General features: G+C 40.0%; 1 protein-coding gene across 1 annotated transcript in view; it reads right to left on the bottom strand.

Moving 5' to 3' along the window:
• The window catches only part of LOC138005379 (uncharacterized), a 28,304-nt gene extending 5,271 nt beyond the window's left edge, over nt 1-23,033 (bottom strand). The window contains exons 1-18 of the mRNA XM_068851621.1: nt 22,842-23,033; nt 20,986-21,094; nt 19,769-19,835; nt 18,647-18,736; nt 18,096-18,158; nt 17,469-17,540; nt 16,565-16,681; nt 15,619-15,699; nt 14,278-14,433; nt 13,271-13,351; nt 13,064-13,134; nt 10,070-10,181; nt 9,333-9,558; nt 7,477-7,568; nt 4,397-4,562; nt 1,617-1,651; nt 1,387-1,445; nt 223-274 (exon numbers count right to left, since the gene is read on the bottom strand). Coding sequence (XP_068707722.1) covers nt 223-274; nt 1,387-1,445; nt 1,617-1,651; nt 4,397-4,562; nt 7,477-7,568; nt 9,333-9,558; nt 10,070-10,181; nt 13,064-13,134; nt 13,271-13,351; nt 14,278-14,433; nt 15,619-15,699; nt 16,565-16,681; nt 17,469-17,540; nt 18,096-18,158; nt 18,647-18,736; nt 19,769-19,835; nt 20,986-21,094; nt 22,842-22,944 — 1,752 coding nt within the window. The 5' untranslated portion in view covers nt 22,945-23,033. The remainder of the gene's footprint in view (nt 1-222; nt 275-1,386; nt 1,446-1,616; nt 1,652-4,396; nt 4,563-7,476; nt 7,569-9,332; nt 9,559-10,069; nt 10,182-13,063; nt 13,135-13,270; nt 13,352-14,277; nt 14,434-15,618; nt 15,700-16,564; nt 16,682-17,468; nt 17,541-18,095; nt 18,159-18,646; nt 18,737-19,768; nt 19,836-20,985; nt 21,095-22,841) is intronic.
• Nucleotides 23,034-23,039: the final 6 nt, after the last annotated feature.

Raw genomic sequence — 23,039 nt, forward strand, 5'->3', positions numbered from 1 at the left:
CACGCGATTTCCTGCGCTTAGTGTAGGCGGCGAGTAAGTTGTGATTGGGTGACTGGTTCGATTGAACGCTAGCCTGCGAACGGAGACGTATTTCCGGCGGTCGTTTCGCGTGGGGCGACTCGCCTAACGCGCTATGTGTCCTTGCTAAAATCAATCGAAATCAAAATGAACAGAAGAGTACAAACTGTAGCCTAATAAACTAAAAGAAATGGTGATTCTTACTTCCCACCAGTTTTCATCTGCGCTGTTTAGAACTTTAATCCTGTCACCGGCACTAAAAAAAGAAACAAATTTCTCATTTTTCACGCTATCCAGTAAATATTTAACAATTATTCACCGAAGTGAAGGTTCGCGGCTAGGTAAATATCCACCACTAGCCACCGACACTGCGGTGAATAGTTGTTTTAGTATATACTAAAACATTGAGATAATATAGCACAAAAAGATGACTTCAACTCATTTATTCCTGGAACGATTACAATATTTTCGGACGCAAATCCCCCACGAGTTGCTTGGAGGCGAATAGTTAACAATTGTTTCATGAGTACGCATTGGATACATATACCTTATTCCATGGTTTAACATATAATACACGCGGATATTTTGCGAGTTGCGCAGTATTTTTCCCAGCCCCGCAGGGGTGAGGAAAAATACGAGCAATGAGCAAAATGTCCGCGAGTATTATATGTTAAACCATAGAATAAGAGATTTATTATTCCACTTCAAAAAAGGTGTTATTTTGCTTCAATTTTATTTGGTAAGTGTGTTTCTAAAAAAATGCATCATCTGTCCTTCAGGGTGCTTGCGAACGACGTAAAGAGAACAGAAAGCCAGCTAAATGCCCTTTATTTGATTGTATAAACGAAATGACGAATGACAAGCGATGACAAGCTAAATTCTCAGGCTTTGCATCGCGTTGAAAACAATTTCTTTCATGGAAAACTCCCATTCCGTCCGTATTTGCCCTGTTCTAAACCGGTCAAACCTGGACACTACAGTCAGTGTATTACCGTCTCATATTTTGCGCGTGGAATAATAAGAGATGGTAAATAGCCAACGAGTTAGCTATAACCGGTCTCATATTCAACAAGCGCGAATGGAATAATTGTTTTATCGAATTTTCATTCAATTCTGAACGCTTGGACACTTGGAAATTAAAGCCAGTCAGTTCCCAGCTTGGCAACCATTGACACAATCAGATTCCATAATAGTTCATACGGTATACTGATGATCTGATAACTGAGTTTGAGTGAACCAATCAGGAAGCTAGAAACGCGATATCTGAGATCGCAAATTCAATAACAAAGGATATTCGGACTTTGAGCAGCCAATCAGAGCTTCCCTAATAACATATATCACCGAAAAAAAGGGTTGATATGTGCTCACCATAATTTCAAGTCTCCATCATTCTCTCCCTCGAAGTCGTAAAGTGCTACACAGTAACTCTTAAAAAGAAGAGGAAACATAAAAATGGATTGACTACCAACGTTTGTCGTTGTATATAATGCCGGTAGGGCAAAGCCCAGCCTGCGAGCAGGCCCCCCAGAGCGAAAAAAAAATTCCGGAAGAGAACTCCAGAAAGCCTTCTCGAAGAATACCACAAGAGGAATTCTTACCATTTCTGATGAAGGAATCATGCTCTCTGCTGTATCTGAATGAGAACGAGAAAACGACAGTATTTAATTTAGAAGGGCAAACACACATGGTGCGAAGACACTCTGAAGTTGCACCTCAGAGACAAAACACATGCAAATAATCTTAAATGTTTTATCAAGGAAGCTTTCAATCACATAAATTTTCGGAAACGTTCTCCGTGAGGGACACGGCTCTACAGACACACGTACAGGCCAGGGAACCCGCCTTCAACATTTGCGTCAACATCTGGTCGATTTTGTTGAACAGCGATGTTGAAAACCTGTTTGCCCTCCTCTTTCAACATCGTTCGGTATGCGCGTGCGCACTAAACGGTCTCCCACTGACGTATCCATGTCCGTATCCATAGTAACAACCGCGGCTGCACCATGGGACTGAATCAAAGGCATCACGTGAAACTTTGTTGAATCAAATGTTCATGATTTGTTGAAACCGTTCGCCAACCCCAGCAGTCAACATCGTTCAACAAAATCGAACAGATTTTGAAGCAAATGTAAAGTCGTTTGCCCGAGCCTTAATTAGCCTGGAGTGTCGATTTTCGATGAGTTAGGAAATTGACCAGAGTACCCGGAGAACAAATAACAAGTTAGGTTAGAGATCGATTGAAACTCAGCCCACATACAATAGGCCTTTTGCAACTAACGATCAAATGGTACAAAATCCGCCATGCTGGAGGGCAAGCTTATTATTATTCCCCCACTGGGACATTAAAACAAAGAGACCTGAACCAGTCAAGCTTGACTTGCCTTTGTTTTAATGTCCCAGTGGGGGAATAATAATGAGCTTGCCCTCCAGCATGGCGGATTTTGTACCATGTGATCGTTAGTTGCAAAAGGCCCATTGAATAGGTGGGAGGAGCGGACGATGACAACTGCACCGGCCTGATAGTCACGGTGCACAGCAAGGGGTATACACCAATTTCGATATTTTGAAAATTCAGTCCTAAACAAAAGGTATCATCTCGAGGCTCTGGAATAAACCCATACAAATCCTTATATTTATTCCCAAGAGCCTCGAGATGATGCCTTTTGCTTAGGACTGAATTTTAATATATCGAAATTGGTTTATTCTGAGGGTCACATATTCAGAGAATAACCTCGTCCGGTGAAATAAAAGAACCGGTGCTTTGGCAAGCGTGCAATCTGAGAGATATTACAGTGACTGACACGGCACACTGGTACTTGCCATAGAAACAACAAATTTCTCTTATTTTATTTTTTCTCAAGCATCTCAGTGGTCCGGAATCGTAAATCCTCGAATGTGATTGGCTAATCCCGCGAGCTCTAGCGGTCCTGATTTTCCCATTCGGAACCCGCGTACGGACCGCTCAAAGTTTAAAGGCGCCCGCAAACGACGAAACAATGTTGCGGAAACATTGTTACGGAAGCAAATGTTTCTTCGCTTGCAGCTTCAGGGAACATTGGTTGCGGAAGCAAAAATGTTTCTGAATTTGTTCAGAAACATTTTGCTTCCTCAGCAAACGTTTCCTCGTTTACGCGCCGAGCAAATGTTTCGGGAAACTGTGTGTCCGCAAGAATGTTTCCTCCTTTTCGGGCGCCTTAACAATTGCACGTTCGTTTCGTTTCACTTTTAAACGAGTACTACATGTCATTTTGAAAATTATACTTGCCTGCTTGTTTTTCATTATCAAGCTTACTTTTAATAATAATAGTTTCACTGACTGATCCTCTCCAGTGTGTTTGTTCTCAAGGTTTTGAAATGGCCCCGAAAACAATAAAGTTAAATAACGTTATTTGCCGGCCTTGGTCGGTCCGTATGGGGAAAAACCGTGCCCTCGATCTGGTCTGCGCAAGGTCCGCGGTCGTAAGCAAGACCTCAGGCGCCGTTTTTTCCAGTACGGACCTCCCGTCCGGCAAATAATTTAAGTAATTTGTGTCTCTCTGTTAGCTTCTCAAAATCCATTACCTGCTGATAGCTTTAGTAAATAAATACCGGATATTTTTACAAATGAGAACATTTCATCTACTACTGTAATCAACAAAGAATTCTTCGCCCAAACCGTGCGTGATAACACTAACATAATAGATCGCGATGATAACTGGAATCTATTACTATATAAAGAAGCTTACCATATTAAGCGTCTAACACCATTTCTGAACAATGGCTTAAAAGCCAGTAGAGAACTCCGCCTATTCTCCCGACAGTTTCGTTTCTTTGTTTTTCACTTTCACGTGATTATACTGTTGCACAATCTTGCCGTATTTAAATTCTGCTACTTGTATCCCGCCTTAGTCCGAAGATGATATAGATTTATATCGAAATATTACAAACACATAACATCGTTTCCTTGCATTTGTTGTCTATCAAGTTTAGTCACAATGCAATTACTCGGTATAGCATTTATTCTTTGTTAGCTTCTCGATATCTTTAAATTTTTGGCAAAACGCAAACTTTAGACGTTTGTCGTTTGCACTTAACTCGATTCCAAATCTATCTTTTATAATATGTAATATTTCAGGTCTAGTAACAGTAAAATGTGTAAAGAGTGTGATGTGCCACACATACTTTTAAAACTCGTGTCTTTTCTGGATGTGGCTTGTCTGAACACAAGATTTCTGTGACTCGCGCATTAAAGTCTAAATTTCTCCGAAGCAGATTTAGATCGAGCCGCGCCGAACAAGCATGCAAGGTACAGCACAACATCGACAGTGAGTCGATTCAGCGCCACAGTGCGGCCTTTATTGGAAGGCGGCATTTAATCACGTAAATACTGTAATCTCACCATAAACACTTGCATCTTCTCTTCTGAAAACAGGCAATGAGGATGTGGGGCCTAAGGGCTTCCTGTGTTGGGGTGGGGTGGGAGCGTCGTCTACGTCACTGTACACAGGGCCGTCTGAATCATCGTCCTGATTTCGAAGGATGCGAAGGGATTGTCCTTTTAAATTCTGCGAGGCAAAATGACGGCTTAGCTTAGTTTTTACCCGGTGGATAAGTCATTATCTAACAATTTCAAGGCGGTGCAAAAATTTAAATTTGCCCGCGTAACTGTGAATATGCATACTCTAAGCACATTTAAAGTGCTACTATGACCAAAAAATCAATTTTTATCTTTATTTGCATTTCAAAACTGTGTTAACTAAACAGTAAGTAACCCAAGTTTTAAGCCTTGATTTAAAAAAGAGACCTGTTTATTTGAACTGGAATTTTCCTCCTTAAAATCTTGACAGAGCTGGACCGAGGAGAAAATGACGACAAAGACTCACTAGTTTAAAAATGCAATGCGTGTGTGCGCGTCTGAATTAATAGGGAGCTTTAGCAACGACGACGGGAACGGCAACGAGAACGTCATGTGAAAACATAAATTCACGTTACTGCGATCACTTCGCAACTATTCCAAGCCTTTTAATATGACAAAGGTGTTTCAGTCCCTCAGGAATGAAACCGTTACGAGCGACGCTTAATTTAGGGGAGAAAAATGAAAATTTATCTCCAGGTGCTGACGTTCTCCATAACACTTCAAACTTGGTAATTTCACGTTGTTGCTTTGCTGACGACGGCAAAGAAATGGACAAAAATGAAAAACGCACGTGCAGGGCGTGCAAAGCTATTGCTTTTGCCCACTAAATATGCAAATTAGTGACGTTCTCGTTGCCGTCGCCGTTGTCGTTGCTAAAGCTGCCTAATATGCAACACGGGAGTTTCGGGCTTTCAGACTTTTAAACTCGTGTTTTGCATATAAAATAAGCTGCGTTTACACGCTAAAATTTTAAGCGAGCGAGTCAATGACGTCACTTTTTCTTAGATCCAACCCTGTGAGGTCCAATCGGTCAGTTTGGAACGTGAGTAATGGCGGACCGTGAATCCAAAACTTACACTCGAAGAAAACAGCCTTTGGATAAAAATCAAAGCTCAAAATTTTACCAGTCAAGCGTTAAGCAATCACACTTTCAAAATCTGAAGAAAAGAAGGAAGTGATTTTTTGATCACAGTAGCACTTTCAGTATAGGCGTGCTATAAAACATCTGTGAACGTGGCGCGAAGTATATATTTTACACTGTGGATAGCGACTTATCCACATCTATTATTCCACTATTACTCCATTTTACCATATTTGGTCAAGAGAACGCGCAAAATATGAGACGGTAATACGCTGTAGTGTTCCGGTTTGACCGGTTTAGAACAGAGCAAATACGGACGGAACGGGAGTTTTTCAATGAAAGAAATTGTTTTCAACGCGATGCAAAGCCTGAGAATTTATCTTGTCATCGCTATTCTCTCGTCATTTCGTTTATACAATCAAATAAAGGACATTTGGCTGGCTTTCTCTCCTGTTTACATCGTTCGCAAGTGCCCTGAAGGACAGATGATGCATTTTTTTAGAAACACTCTTACCAGATAAAATTGAATCAAAAAAAATGATAACACCTTTTTGTCGTGGAATAATAAATCTCTTATTCGATGGTTTAACATAAAAAAACTCGCGGACATTTTGCTCATTGCTCGTATTTTTCCTCGCCCCCGCAGGGGCTCGGAAAAATACTACGCAACTCGCAAAATATCCGCGCGTATTATATGTTAACCCATAGAATAAGATGTATGTATCCACTGGATAAAGTTATCCAGCCTTTGACTAGGGCCTGATACTGAGGCTTATTGGAGAGTTAAGCAAGGGCAAAGTCAACGCCGACGAACACACCACTTCAAATATAAGTTAGCGCTATGGTAAGTACTTCGCGATTACTCCATCTTGTTCACGTATTACAGTAAGGGTCAACTATCCTGTAAATGGATGGGTACGAACAGTTTTAACGTAAAGATAGAAAATGAACGATTCACTGCTGCATGCTCACGTTGATGTCAAAACGTAAAATTTGGTGATTTCACGTTGTTGCTTTGTGGAGAACGGCAAAGAAATGCACTGAAATGCGTGCCACGCGTACAGCACGATTATTTTTCCTCTTTTAACCAATAATATTTTTGCTTCATGGCGTTGTAGTTGCCGTATGTAGCCGACGCCGTTTCTTAAAGTCGCTATTAGGCGGCGGCGACAAACGTCACAAAATAAAAAGCTTCTTCCCTAGGCTGTTCAACAAGGAAGCTGCAAGCCGTGTCTTGAAAGTTCCGAAACGTTTTGAGTGCCACAATTCCCTCTGTACCTTAGAAACGGAGAGCTATTAAGGCGCTCGCAAACGAGGCAACAATGTTGCGGTAGCGAATGTTTCCCCATTTGCGGCCTCAGGAAACATTTGTTGCGGCAGCAAAAATGTTTCTGAATTTGTTCAGAAACATTTTGCTTCCTCAGCAAATGTTTCCTGTTTGCGCGCCGAGGAAACATTTCGGGAAAATGTTTCGACAACAACGTTTCCTCGTTTGCGGGCGACTTCAACCCATCAAACTTCCCAATACCTTTCCTTTATGTTTCCTGAAAAATACCAGCTTATCAAAACAAGTGGATGGTAATTTCACAAATGGCTTTTCGGGAACTTTCCTGAAACACGGACCCTGGTCACATTGCATTGATCTTATTGGACCAATTCATGGAAGCTTTTCAAGCAAATACAACGCAGCGCAAAATTAGTCCGAGTGGTTGGTGGTGCGAGCGGGAATTTTCCAGACTATGAACAGGCTTTTTGATGGGGGAGGTTAGCCTTCAACGCACATATATTTTTTTCATTTTGGCTTGTGATGCAATTCTATTTCAACGGGACGAAGCTACAGAGAGCATCTGCCCGGGAGGCTAAGGTTGGGAGGAGACTGGGGGAAAGGCGCGAAGACGCCTGTTTACGCCTCTGGGTCACGTTTCTGGATTCTTCAGATATACCTTAGCGTTGATAAAGCATAAAAATGGATATCACTTACCCTGTCTCCTGGACAGTAAGGTACATTGTCCCGGCACTTATGGTGTACACTCATTTTACAAGCTTTGCAGCGAACACCCTGTCGAATTAATCCTGAAATAAACAAAAAATCAAACTAAACAAGGAAATGAAGGTCAGGGAGAACAAGCAATAACATTCCAAATTATTGATCTCGTAACGACCTTCCATCACGTACGTCAGCTTACAAATTTGCCGGGGCGAAAGAGAACATTAAATATTTCGCGTGCCAGGAGAGTGCTGTCTCCCAGATTTTTATCCTTATCATCTCCAATGGAGAGACGATACATAGCAATGTAAATGTGGTTGTGTGAGGACACGTTAAATAAATGAGGGAAAAGAGCTCACTTCCAGTTACCGTCCGCATCTCAAAAACGCAAATCTCCCTAATAAGCAAGACGGACGAAGTATCTATCACCAAGAATGAATTAGATACGAGGGTTCTTCTTTCATTTTATGGTCTTGACCCAGCACAGTGACAAATGCATTTATTTTTAGATACACTTTACGCGCGAAAAGAAACAAGGAGCCGCCACTTTGACTAACCAAGAAAAGCCATGCCACGCGTGAATGCTTCTGCCATGTTTTTTTTCCGGGACATGACAACAATTTTTTTCAGGAACGAGTATTCTAAAAATAGCCTCATTTGCAACCGCGCTGGGAAGCCCACCCAGACAATAGGAACACTCTTACCTAATTCACCCTTGCTATCACTGGATATATTAGAGCGGACTGAAGTTTGAAGTTAGGATCAAGAACAAACGGTTCACTGATGTAATCTATTACATAAGTATAGAGATTTACGTACACTTCCGTGATGAAAGAAAAATGACATACTATGTTTTCACTAGTGAAAAATTGTCGTGTCGGCCTTTTGATTGGTCGGACGATTTTTTTTCACTAGTGAAAAATAGAGTAAGATTTTCAAAGTTTTTGATCTTTTATTTCTTAGTTTTCTCCACAATATACTTCAGAGGATCTTTTAAAAGTTTTTAAAGTGCTCAAGCGAGGTATGGAAGGTAAAGAGTGGTTTGATAGTCTCTCGATGAACACTTACCCCGTTAACTTTATGATCTCTGTATTTATATAATAAACAAGCTACTTCATAGTTGGCTCGTTTGTACGATTTTTATTACTCACTCGTTGTGAAGGATCGTTAAACTCACTCACTCGTTCGCTACGCTCACTAAACATCGTACGCACTCACCAACCATGAAGTAATCTATATGCATGCTGACAATGGTTTCGGTCACACTTGAGGGAAACACAGTGTAACACTAGTGTTGACACTACTCTAGAGTCAACTCTTGGTGTTTTGAATCCATAGGGAAACACTGAACAATATAACTTGGTTTAACACTAATCACTTAATGACTGGCCCTAAGGGAAACAGTGAGTTTTGTTTCCCCGAGACCCTCAATGTGCCCCGAAGCGAAGCCGAGGGAAACATTGAGGTCGAGGGGAAACAAAACTCACTGTTTCCCGAGGGGCCAGTCATTAAGTGTTTTGTTATACCTCCCAACTCAAAATAGAACAATACACAGATAAAAATTATTTGCTTGACGTCGGCTGGCGTACAGATTTGCCGCCGTTTCAAAGGTGCACGACCTGATCACGTGTGAGTCGAAAGTTCAAGTTGTTGTTGCCCTAGGGCGTTGCGGGACTTAACATCGTTATAGCTTTATGCTTTCTTCTTCTTAATGTGCAAAAATGCGTGCTGCACGATTACATTTCTTTATGATGAAGAATTGTTTCGTCGCGTTGTCGCTGCCGTATGATCCAAATAACATTCGCGCTTTCGGTTCTCTTGGCCCTGGAACCATCTTCATCAAAGCCTACCTTTTATAAGACTTTTGCAGTAATAGCAGAATTTCGGTTTTTTGAAAGTGTGATCTTCAAACTGATGGTTTCCAGCTTTTCGTACTCTCTTTCCCTTGACGCTGTGTACGCTATGTCGTTTGTCCACTGGGCCAGCAACACCCTCATCGTCGCTGATAGTTTCATCTTGAAAATCATCCTCGGTAACTTGAAGCCTGTTGAGCACATCCGCAGTGAAAAGTTTCGTCTGCAACAAAAATTGAAACAAACTGCTAGAGGTAAAGGAACATGTTAAAATGAGACGCACTACAACTTTTTATTCGGAGAGCATGGATTCGATTCAAGCTAGAGGGTATTAAGTCGGTAATTTATGTTGTTTTGATTTCAGTCGCTGTTTTTGGCTATATTTCTCTTCTCTCTCTCCAGTTCTCCAGTACACAACTTCACAGATATAATTAGGTGCATTTCTGGACATAACAGCTTCAGCTTCAGTTCCTCACCAATCTCGACCCCAGACCTCTTCTCTTGACTGAGGAAAAGAAGAGCTCTGGGGAACCATTGGCTTTCGTGAACAAAAATCAAAAGCATCTCTAATAGGTGCATTCATGTTAGCACGAGGCGTCCACGTGAACAGGCGCCGTAAGGTCCAGATAGCCAATTTTTGGCTATAAGAACTCTACGGCGCATGTTCTCCTACAGAGAGTTTCCCAGAGCCTTGGGACGATCAGAGGCTCTGGTGACGAGAATGATTTCCTCACCTGTTCTTTAGCAACGCAACGAAACCATTCCTTCGTTCTCAGTTCATTCTTTTGCTTTAACAAATCATCTTCAACTTCGGAAGCATTTCCGTATGACGGGTTGTCTGAATAGCTTTTAAAAAAACACACGTGCAAGTTAACGAGCCTTTTTTCTTTTTATGTATATCCAAGGGAGACATGAGCTAGGCATGCGCAGACATAAGGTAGAAGCTGCATGCGGTGGGGCGAGTGGATAAACCAAAGGCCCTGCATCCAATATTGTCATGGTTTTTAAAATACTTTTCTAGGTAATGAAGGAAATGTCCTTGAGGTAACCGGGTTTTTTTTTTCATAGTGGGAAGATCTAGATTTTTTCATTAGGGTTAGTATCGACTTAGAAGGATCACCACCTGACTTTTCCGGTGATGACTAGGGGATATTCGGAAAAATCCGAGTGCCCCTTTGCAGAAGTCGAACCTACGACCTCCCCAAACCTTCCTTTTTTTTTGCCTAGATGAATCTGGTTGAGTCATGCTGAGCCGCTAGCAGACGCAGAATGGCTAGTGTTAAATGAGCGAGAAAGAAGGACGGAAAAAGAAATACAGAAAACAATTCAAAAGCGCTTCAATGAAACAGTTTCGAACGTTGCTTCAGCCAGAGACAAAACATTTCGCAGGCATTTTTTCAGGTCTGACTACAGCTTGCTCTGACCGAAGTCACAAATCACAACGATTGAAGTCCGGGTTGTACGTCGCAAGTTACACTCGACCCAACCCTCTCGGCGAATTCTGCAGCTTTTCAAACTGCGATTTTTCGCCACTTTGAAAATTCATAGTTTGGACCAAAATCAAAAACTTTTGCGCCATTTTGCTCGGCATGATGCAAAAATACATCTGGGCAAGAAAAAAAAAAAAGATTTGGAGCTTATAGGCACTTCGACTACTTCGGATGTTCTACAACTGTGCCAAAGGAAACTCGAGACTCGTAGGGGCTGGGCCATTAAACTGGTAGGTTCAGACCACAATTGTCCCGCCATACTGCTAGCCCTCCCTCCATCAACTATTCACTAACAGAGAATAGAACAAATCCCAACATCGACACCTTTTTGCGTTGTGTGCGGGTTCTTTAACGAAGTGAACTTTTGACGATAACGTGAAGATACAAATGTAAACTTTTCATTCTCTATTTCTACTCTGAAACCGCTCGAACCTAATACTTCACTCAAATGGACCATTTTCGAATTCTCACGGCTGGACTGGATCTAGCATGGAATGGAGGCTAATGCGGGCAAAAATTAATTTGCCCGCATTAGTCTCCATTTCATGCTTGATCCAGTCCAATCGTTAGAATACGAAACTTGCCTATTACATGACGTTAGATCGCGATGGAATAATCACGATGGACTTACGTCTGTCCAAATTTACACTGGGGAGCTTCAGCAATATGGAGCTTACGAAACGAGGACGGCGACGGCAACGAGGACTTCATTTTAAAATACGAGCTCGCGTTATTCATATCACTACGAAACTATTTCATGTCGTTTCCCGTTAAAAATGTGTAGTAACTGTCGAGGAATTAAACTGGTATGAGTGAGTTGGAAGCGTAGAGAGAGAGAGCTGAAAATTCATCGTCATGTGCTAACGTCCTCCACAGAACCTTGAATTTGGTCAATTCACGTCGTCATTTAGGAGATAACGGCAAAGAAATGTACCAAAATGTAAAACGCACGTGCAAAGTGTGCGGAGCCATTGTTTTTGCTCACTAAACCTATTGTTTGTAGCGTCGTTGTTGCCGTCGGCGTCGTCGTTTCGTAAGCTCCCTAACGACGACGGCGACGGCAACGAGAACGTCATCTCAAAATTTAAATTCACGTTATTGTAATCAATTCGTGACTACTTCAACCTTTTAATATGACAAGGTTGTAGCAGTTTCTCGAAAGTTACACTGGTCAAAACGGCGCTTAATTTAGGGGAGAAAATGAAAACTTATCCTCAAGTGCTGACGTTCGTCATAAAACCTCAAATGTGGCTATTTCACGTTGTTGTTTTGCTGAGGACGGCAAAGAAATGGACAAAAGTGAAAAACGCACGTGCTTCTCGTGCAAAGGAATTGTTTCTGGCCACTAAATATGCAAATGTGTGACGTTCTCGTTGCCGTCGCTGTTGTCGTTGCTTAAGCTCCCTATTTTTAGGCGATGTTTCCGTCGCTGTCGTAGTCATTGGAGAGTTTTAGATTCTAGGACGAGAACGACTACGAGAACGAGATTTCCTCATAGAACAGCGAGCGCGCGCAAACCAGCGTCATTCTGGCGGGAAAAATTAAACTTGATACCGTCGTCATTTTAGAACGATGTTTTGCAAAAATGTCGTCGTGCCAAAACGAGTCAACAACACGATAGCAATTTTTGCATTTTTCTATCAACAACTGAGCAACTTATACTGCTAACAAAGAGTGCGATTAATCGTACGGGTTATAAATTTTCTCAGTATTTTCGCTAAAAAATGGGCAGTCAAAACTAGTACTCGTTCTCGTCCTCGTCCTGGCTTCGGTTGTTCAAAAGGTGGATAACGCTATCCACCGGAGAAATCACTATCCAGCGGATAAACACTAGCAAAACCAATTGAATTATCCAGTGGACAGTGATTTATCAGGCGGATAGCGCTATCCATCGTTTGAACAACTGGGGCCTGGAGTCTAAAGGTCTCTATTGTTCATGGACCTTATCCAAGAAGACTTGAAAGTCACACAATTCGCAGATATTTTTGCCATGGGCCTAATTCACACGGCGGCCATTTTCAGTACCGAAGGATTGAAAACTTTTGCTTTACCCCACCGAAACTCGATCCCAAACATTTCAACTCGAGGCTCGGGACATCTACTGTCTACGGCCAATATGGCCGCCGCGCGATGATGGCCATTAACAGATATTGATTTCATAGTCAATACCCAAGGGAAAAACGGCTTCTTTTGTAATATATATAAAATATTCCTCATTTGTTTATCCTCTCAGCTCACCTTTCCTGTAGTTGTTTCAAGGATTTCACTGCCTCTTGGTCCTTTTTAATTACCGTCTCATAGTTCCGTAGCTATTTGAAAGAAAAGTTAAAAGTGAACAGACGAGTCAAATCGTTCGGGGTTAGAAGAAGGGCTAATAGTCATTCTTAATACTTGCAAATGTTATCTGACCAATGAAAATTATGATATCTGACGTTGAGTTAGTACCTTTTTCTGCAGAGCAATGTATTTCCTTTTCAAAACAGGTTCTGTTACATCCACTAAATAGAGTCTGTTGTCAACAACGTTCTTGGAAAAAAAAAGGGAAATGAAAAAGTGAATTTTACAAATACAACAAGGGGTAACATTTTTACCAGTGTTGTCTGTGTAACACTCACTGTATACAGCATATTTGGGGCAACTATTGAACAAAAGTCTGCTTACGAGCCAGAAGGCCTATCAGGCCGGTACTTATCTCCGGTTTCATTAGCATGACGCGACTAGGAGTATTTCTACTCCCCTCTGGATGGGATGCTAGTCCATCGCAGGGTTACCCCCAGCATTTCGCCGGTACCCATTTGAATACGGGGCCATTTTTGAGGCAGTATCACTGCAGTGGCTACGCGGCTCGCCAGTAAAGTCAATATTTAAGGAAGGAATAAGGTTTATCATTGAGTGAAATTCAATGTTTAAAGAACGAGTATATCGTTGAGAGGCTCCGCGGCTCGTCAGTTGATTACCCAGACGCCGAGCCTGAAAACGCACTTGTTTCAAATTAATATTTTAACAACACTAAATGTCAGAGTAACCTGAAACGCTAGGGTACGTGTACGTACGTTGTAATATTATCATAAAGTAATTCCATTAGCCTTAGCGACGGCAACAGGCTTAGACAAGGACAGATAAAGAGCTTTTCACTTCAAGTTAAACTTTGATATTTAGTTTTGAATGTGATAAAGCCTACATGCCTGACTCAATGGCGAGACGAGCAATTATCGCATACGCTCTTGCGCAATTTCTCAAGCAGAATGACATAGATAAGTTTTTAATGTAAGGTGGGTTTTTGTCTTCTTCGGAAAGATTTCATTGAAGGTTTTGTTTCACGGTTTTTACTGAGGAAACTTGCACTTTACCACTTTTTCCCAATGGGAACACAAGGTCTCGTTTAGCGAGCTTGGGATTTGAAAAAACCGCGGATTTTCAGGAAAGTTTCGTTATTTCCTCATCTTACTCACTAGTACGTGACTGTCCTCTGGTTTGCTGTAGCTCTTATTTGGCGGTTTAAATGTACCCGGATTGTTAGCTTGTACAAAGGTGGAGATGTCGGCTCTACTATTCATCAGCTGGAACATATGAACAATGTTGTCTAACCTCTGCACACTGTCAACCACCTAAAGAAAAACAATGTGACAAGATGTCAGCCGTTTACTCTGAAGTAAAGTGAAGTGAAGTGAACTGATTAGTCTCTCCCTCTCGGGGCTTTTCAGGACTAATTTACAATGCTTTTTGTGGGGGACTTTGGCCAGACTGCTTGTTATGCTTATGCAGTTTACAATTTATTTAGGAAGTGAAAGATGCCCCCACTCTTTTCGAGAAGTTGGTGGGTTCTTTAACGTCCCATACTATTCGAATTCCAATAAGGGCTATGAGTCGGGACCTCCGGTTTACACTCCTTATCCGAGAAGACTTGAAAGTCTAACCAATTGCGGGTGTAATTACAAAGGCAGCACTTTTCCTCAGTTGTTTTTGAGACCCTAAGTGTTGGTCCGGCCGGAGTCGAACTCACGACCTCCCTCAACCAACTGAGCCACCGGTGCGCGGCCTAGCCAAAGACGTTTTTCAATAAAGACTAACTACTAAAATACATGTGCCTCAGCGGCTGAGGACACGGAGGGGCTGCATAGCTGGGTCAGACTGTAGCATATTCCAGAAAAAAATAATGAAATAACTAAAGGTACTTTGGTTACATACCCTTAACAACAGTGAATGTTTGAATAATTACTGGAGATGTTCTTTTCACTGGATGGTGACAGTGTTAAGGATGGTGCCTACTATTGTTATTGCGCATACGTTCTGCGCATCTCCAGATACTCGGATTTCCTATCGGTATTGCTTACTAATGCAGGGATATTTTTGCGCGGTTTAATTTTATGCGGAGAAAGCAGAACTTAGCAAGTACTCTTGGTATACAAAAAGAAAAATGGGGGTAACCACGCATTTTTCAGAGATAACTAAGCTTCAATTTGGAAAAGAACGCGATACATTGCTCTGTAATTTAAAGCTTTTTAAAAATATTGTTGATTAATTATCTTCGAAAAATGCTGGTTACCGCCAATTTTCTTTTTGGATTTCAATAACACTTGTTAAGATCTGCTTTTCCCGCCCATTCAGTAAACCTCGCAAAAATACCTTTGAACTAGTAGGCACCGTCCTTAAGGAACCTGCAAACATCTGAGGTCTGATGGATGCTGTCAAAAGTTATTCAGAGTTTTTCCATCCACCACCCTTCAAACGAAATGGACCTTGGCATCCTTCTTTACTAATAATGATAAACAACCAAAAAAAGTTTACCGTACATTGTCTTTTTCGATCTTGGAGCAGTCGCAGAAGGCCACTCTTAGTGATTCTGAAATGTCCTCTTGAACGAGCTGGAGGTCCTACAACACAGCCAAAAGTAAGGGTAAGGGAACTTGTACAGCGAACATTCACATAGTAAGATAATGGTTGTGACATTGACTAGTTTTTTTGATGTTTCGTGCAAGATATTTCGGCTGGTGCTTAAGCCTTCATCAGTTGCAATATGATGAATTTGCAATATTGCAACTGACGAAGGCTTAAGCACCAGCCGAAACGTCTTGCACGAAACATCAAAAAAACTAGTCAATGTCAAAACCATTATCTTACTATGTCAGCTCCTGACTACCACAACTCAATATTCACATACTTGGATAACATGGTGCATTTGATTGATCCTGGACAGTGCATAAAAATAGGCTACTCTCACGTCCATTTTAATACAGTACTCATTAACAAGAAAAAAGTCCTTGTTGTCGTGTTTTGATGCAGATCAATCTCACATAAAAGTAATCGCCTGCAGAGCGCAATGAGTTGATCTTTTGTACTGGGCACTAACATAGAAGATTTGAGAATCTAATGGAAACCTGTGCTCTCGACAAGTGTACGAAGGTTAACACCTCAGTTATTCCCTTTCCACACAAAACACCACTGTCAGTCTCACTGGTTGTCCCAGACATTTAACAGGTGATTGGTTTCATGCTTGCCTCGCTGTTACCTGTACAGTCCATTAGAGATGAACTATTTACTTAAGACAACTTAAACAATGATGGGAAAAATTACAATAAATGCTTTCGCATAAACATGTAACTCACAACAGCAGTTTATTTGCAGAACTGTACACTGTCACAAATACTCCAGGAAATTGACACAGTTTACAACTGTCAATGCTCACAACCCTATCAATTATAAATCTTGCACTTAAGTTTGTTCACTTTTCTCACTTACATCCAACATTTCTGGGAGAGTTGTGGCATAAAAGACTCTGTTCATATTATTCACTGTATTCAGCTGTAGTACGTAGGCATTATGAGTGTTATGGCACAGTGTTTGAACATGTTCTTGCTATAAAAAAGACAGTAAATTAAGGTAATATAAATGGCAAAAAAAAAAGAAAGACAGTAATATTACATAATTATTCAAATAACCTGTCACATTACATCTCCTTCACTCTATATTACGTTATTCCCCTTAAACACTGGCTATGGTCTTATAAAATTCCAGGACAATGAAATGTGATGTCATTGTAGTAAAAAGAGTCCCTAACCATAAAAGTCATACACTGTGCATGTACATATTTGAAATTTATTACAGCATTTTTACAAACCAAGTCAAACCCCCACAAAAACTCCTCACTATGCAACGATAAGGTTTGTACAATTAATTACAAACATTAGGATTGACAAAAGCCAATCATGCATTACTAAAGATTCTTGTGGAATAGGTAGTCACAAAAATGTTTGAAAATAGCTTGGCATGTGTAAGCTCCTGGTAACAGAATGAGCTGCTGATATTATCAATCTAGCCTCCCACGCAGACATTCTTAAGGCTTTGTCAAGCATTCTTCCCTCTATAACATCTGCTGAAATGAAAAACCACTTCTGTTCACAGATTACAGACCAATCAAAGGCCATTTTCCAGTTTTTAGTTAACTTGTATTTTGTATGGCATTCTTTCGCAGCATGTGATTGGCTATGCACAACAGAATTAGTCAACTCTGATTGGTAGTGGGCAAACAGCTGTTGAACAGAAGGGGTTTTTCGCTTCAGTAGACGTTAGTGGGGGAGGAATGTGTGACAAAGCCATAAGAACGTCTGCGTGCGAGGCTATTATCAGTCCAGGTCTCTCTTACCTTTCCAGCTTCTGCACCTATATTTTGCAGCTTTGCTAGCTTACTGCAGGCATCTGAATATTCCTTGTGGTTCTAAATTTAAGGGAAAAAGCAAATGAACTGATGGTTAACAAAACGCAAGGCCAAATTCAGGCATTTTCCAAACATACTAACCTGTGTAGATTCATTCAAGGGCCTGCCTATGATACGGAAGGTGTAAACTGCAAGTTACAAAAGGAAGGTTAGGGTTGCTGGTCATTGTTTAATTAACCAAACAGATGAAACAACTCAAGCCTTTACTAAATGCTAACATTATGCCTAAACACTATGCTTTACATGTAGGTAACGTTTCTGCCTAAGGTTAGCATTTTTGCAAAGGTTTGGATTGTTTCAGTTACGGTAAAACAACGACCCACAACCCTAATCTGGAACCTGCAATTTACACCCTCTGTTTAAGATACACTGAATTGACACCAAGATTACCTTAAAATGCCATGTGATTTTGCTTATTTGCATTCGGAACGTAGGTGTCTTTCCTTGAACAAAAAGTGCATCATCATTTCATGTATTATTACTCCACATGGCTTGTAAATTACCATTTGAAATAAAATTTAATGGATGTAACAGCAAGTGCAACAGTGAAATTACCTTTTGTAACACTTCATCAGCTTTTTCAATCTGGTTTTCACTACTCTCTCGAAACGAAAATATCTACAAAAGACATCAGGGTAATTTCTTTAAGGGTGATCAATTTTTTACATAACATACACATAGGGTACATAACTTTATACATGCAAGCAAATTCTGAGGGGAACATTATGAATATCACATCCTTGAATAATTTTGGCATACAACTTATGACAGTCTTTTATAGTTAAACGTAAGGACCTCAGTTCCACAAAAAATGTCATATCAGAAATGTATGACATTCGATAATTATCTAGGTGCAGAGCTTTTCTGTACTCCTTAAAAACAAATGCCGATTCTTGGAATTTCATCTCACCCTGTAAATAAGGGCCATTATTGTAAATACATGTCATTTACAGTTCACAATGTTTCCACTTTACTTAATTCACAAGGGCCACAATTTGACATGGAAAAAAAAACAACATAAAAATGTATAACTTATAGTAGACAAGTACAGACTACATGTGTACCTTGGTACATTTAGTAAACTCTAACTGTTCCTTTACTTTTACCTTTTTGGTGATTGCTTTCTTCTTAACAACTTCGTCAAACACAACAGTGTTAACTTGCCTCAGAAGACTGGATGATATCTTAAGCAGATCCTAAACACAAAACATTAAAAAAACATTACAGTAGATGTCCAAACAGTCAATGTGCCACTTTGACCTAACTACATGTATATATTCAATTTGTTAAAGTTTCAGAGCTTAAACCTACTTTTCTTTTTTACACAATTATCCAAGGAAATTCTACACATATGATGGAAATTCATCTTGTGGTGAATCAATTTTTTCTGGTTGAGAAAACAAAGGAAGTAACACAACATGTCGGTTTGACAACAAGCGGCCATTTTTATTCTGCTACAACAAAGCCGCCATTTCATTCACTCCACCTAGGACTAGGACCAAGAGTAACAAACTCTTCTCTAAAGGGGTAGACTCAGGATTTGCCTTCCACTACAATATGTGGGGGCCTACTGTATAATTATGAGGATTCAGTTCTTCTCTAGTAGCACTCTTTTTGTATTATCTTAACATCCTTATTATGCAAATAAAGTTTTTATACATAAATAATGTAAATAAAATAATAAATAAATAAATAAATAAATATGTAAAAATGTGATTGTTTTACTTTCCACTGCAAGAACTTTGCAAGTAATTTTGTTATGTTTAGGCTTAGAGAGCCTACTTTGTATTGTCACTACCTTAGACCACACCACAACTCTGGAAACTGCATGCCCTCCACTTTGCAAACTGAAAGTTCTAAATTAAACACCTCACTGGATTTTGTGAGCAAGGGTTACGTGGCAGCGCATAGCTGTCCTTATTCCGAAGACTTGAAAGTCAAATAACAATAATTTCAAGATGTCCACATTTGAAAACATCACCTCTTTCATTGTAGTTCAATGATCAAACACATGAGCCAAAAGGTTGTGGATGGCTCTTTTGAAAGCAGGGAATTGGACCACAGACCACCTGAGGAATCAAATCTGGTCTTCAAAACAGGGAACTTCTCCATAAAATTATTAGCCTGTGGTCGCTATGTCTGTTTTTATTGGTAAAGACAATGGTTATGGAAGATCTAAGTTTCTTCAATGAAGTTGTTCTTTATTAGTTATCATTATGATAACTTACCTGTGCCTGTTTTTCATATTCACCAAGTAGGGTTTCCCAGCAACTAACAGCACTGCTTAAAGCACTCCTGTAAACAAATTCATTATACTGTAATTCAAAAACTCACTAATAATAATTCATGAGCCTAACAGCCTATCAAAACATTGATAAAGCGTCACATGCACGAGCTTTAAACCCGATAAAACACTCCTCATTAGAATTCTTTATGAAAGAAATTACAGAAATGAATTTCAGTTTGTTTTTCTTCTTTCTTATTCTTTTGAACCCTTGTTCGGACTCCCGAGGGACATGCCTTTTGTGGAACGTTTTTGAAGCTGTTCACAAAAACTCACAGCATGTGTTTTATCAGGTCTAAAAACACTTGGCTACACCTCATGTTTTTAAACCCAATAAAACACTGCAGCTCATTTTTTAAACAGTGCAAAAACATTTGGCAAATGACCCGGTAGACAGCACATTTTCCAACAAAACCCAACAAAAAGCACAGATGTATACTACCGGCACTTGAATATTTATCATCATTATCATTGCCTCCCGTCTTTTACAGATAAAATTATAAGGTATAAAATAGTTTTACATCTTTGATTTTTACTAACAGAGTGACAACTAAGATTTTTGCACTGATGAAAGCCCTTAACTAAACTCAAACAAATGCTGTTTTGGAAGAATAGGGAAAGCCAGGATATCTAGAAAAATAAAATGTAAAAAACTCTACAAAAAACTGCTTCAAACAGAGCAGATAACCAACAACACAAAGACTGACATATTCTTTGTCTTTGTGAAAATTAGCCTGACTAGCCTCGTTTTATAGCCAAGATTATGTTACAGTTGTTAACAAGGCTAGTCAGGCTTAGCAATTAACACAAAGACAGAAGATTAATTTGTTATCAGTTATTTTTGCATTCAGTCAATTTCATCCACCAGAAGCAGCATTCAGGATTTACAACTGGAATGGCTAAGAAGAAGGACACGGGTGCTGCACTGTCTTATCACTGCTGTCACTTTTTGTGAAAGACACAACATCATTAAATCTACCATACTGTTGCACAAGCAAGTGGTGCCAAGTTGTTTCTACAGTAGCAAAAAATACTATGACAACCTACATGCATAGGTTTTAAATGATCAGGGCTTTATATTGATATACTGTATAAGTGCTACACTGTAGATTTGCTTCAAAGAACTGGTAGTGGTGAGTATAGTCTGATCTTTTTTCCTACCTGTCTCTCTTCATGTCTGCATTTTTCTTCCTAAATGACTCCACAATGGACAACAGCTGGTTTCCCAACTGCTCTTTAGCTGATGCAACTTTATAGGCAAATTCACCCACTAGAAAAAAAACAATGGGCATAATTACACCAGGGATCATGATGAACTTTTTTTTATGCAAGTATCAAGTCTTCTGGTGCTGCAGCACTGTGCATTGAAATAACTCAAATCAAATAAAATCAACTGTCAGTTCTTTTGGAGAGAGATGGAACTGGAGTACCCAGAAAAAAAAAACCTTTGGGTATTTGAATCGTATTTGGTTGCAATGTGGACTATAACTTCAGTTATTTGCAGGAAAAAAGACCCCCAAAACTCTTGAAGCAGAGTAGAGAACCAACAAACTCAACCGACTTATGATACCAGGTCCCTATCTCAACCTTCGAGCTCTTCTCTTGACAGAGGGTGAGAAGAGCTCTGGGGAACCCTGAAACAAACTGTCTTCTCATTGGTTTTCGTGAAGAACAATCAAAAGCGTCTCTAATTGGTGCATTCATGTTAGCACGAGGAGTGAGCAGGCACCGTAAGGTTCAAATAGCCAATTTTTGGCTACAAGAACCCTACGCGCATGTTCTCCTAGATGTAGAGTTTCCCAGAGCCTTGTGTCGATCCAAGGCTCTGGTGAGCTCTGGTGACGAGAATGACCAGGTCCAAGAATTGAAATGTAAAACACATTGGTGGGAGGCGAGTGCTATGAACCACTGAGCCCTAGTCTCCCATTTCATAAATGAACAAAAAAAAAATGACAAGCAAAAGGTTTGTAAAAAGGTAGGTTATATAACTGATGAACTTTGCCAAACTTATTATGGCGAAATTGATTTGAGATGTGGTGCTTCTTTATTGGACAAATACATGTACCAGGCCATTCAAGCTGACATCAACGTAGACTGTTCCAGGCTCTCAGATAGTGGAGGTGAGGGAACAAGAACGAGCCAAAGAAATTGAGCGGGGTCTGGGGGAAGGGGCGGGCTAACATCAACGGGAAAATCAAGGAAAGCAAAAACATATCTTTTTTTTCAAGGTGACAATTGTTTTAGGTGACCTGATGTTCTAAAGGCACTAATGTATACTATTTTTAATACTATTTCTTATATCAGCTGGAATGTTTGTGACACAAAACTAATATGGGCAATATCCTGCATAAATTAATTAATATGACACTGTAGAACACCCGGGTCTTTCATACTTGGACGTGAATAAAATATAGATTATTCTATTTGTAAGGTTTATCGTACAAAATTCTCGCTATACGTGAATAATAAAATGCCTTTTGATCTGCTGAGAAGACAATAGTCTGCCGGGAAGACAATGGGGCATTCAAAGTGGTCTGGTATTTACAATTCCGAAAAAAAGTGAGCGTAATAATTATTAAATCAACTTTAAACACAACCGACGATCAGTTGAAAAATCAATATAATTAAGCTCAACTTATAATTACAATAAGTTTCTGCCATGCATCATGCACATTGAAATTTTTTCTTCGAGGGAATAGTAATAATATGAAGTCAACATGGGATAATTGCCATGGCGGATGAAAACTCAAGCGCTATGGAAATTAAACCTCCTGTTTGATAAGAGACACGCCTCAAGTGCCATTTTGTAAACCATCTCTAAAGAATTCCTATTGTACAAAATCAGCAGCTGTGGTCTCGATTGGCAAACTATGGTATCTTGTTGCTAAAACGACTGCTCGAAAATGCATGAGCTTTATGGTATGAGTTGATAGTAGAAAAGTGCGACAAATAATATTATTACTCTTTTAGCAGCGAATCGAATATCTTACTGCAGAAGAATTCTTGAACAAGCTTACCTGTTTTCAGCAGTTTTATAGCACTTTGTGTATTACATTTCAGAGTCTCGTTTACATTTGGATGGGGCAAGTTCCTCAAGTATTCTTCTCGTATTGTCGACATCTCAACTCTTCCCTCAAGTCACCAAAACGATGCGGTCAGAATAACACAAAGGCATGATCAGCTTCCGATTTATCGCTGTTGTTAATTTCTCATTT

Source organism: Montipora foliosa, chromosome 1 (assembly GCF_036669935.1).
Source record: "Montipora foliosa isolate CH-2021 chromosome 1, ASM3666993v2, whole genome shotgun sequence".
Classification (NCBI taxonomy): Eukaryota; Metazoa; Cnidaria; class Anthozoa; order Scleractinia; family Acroporidae; genus Montipora; species Montipora foliosa.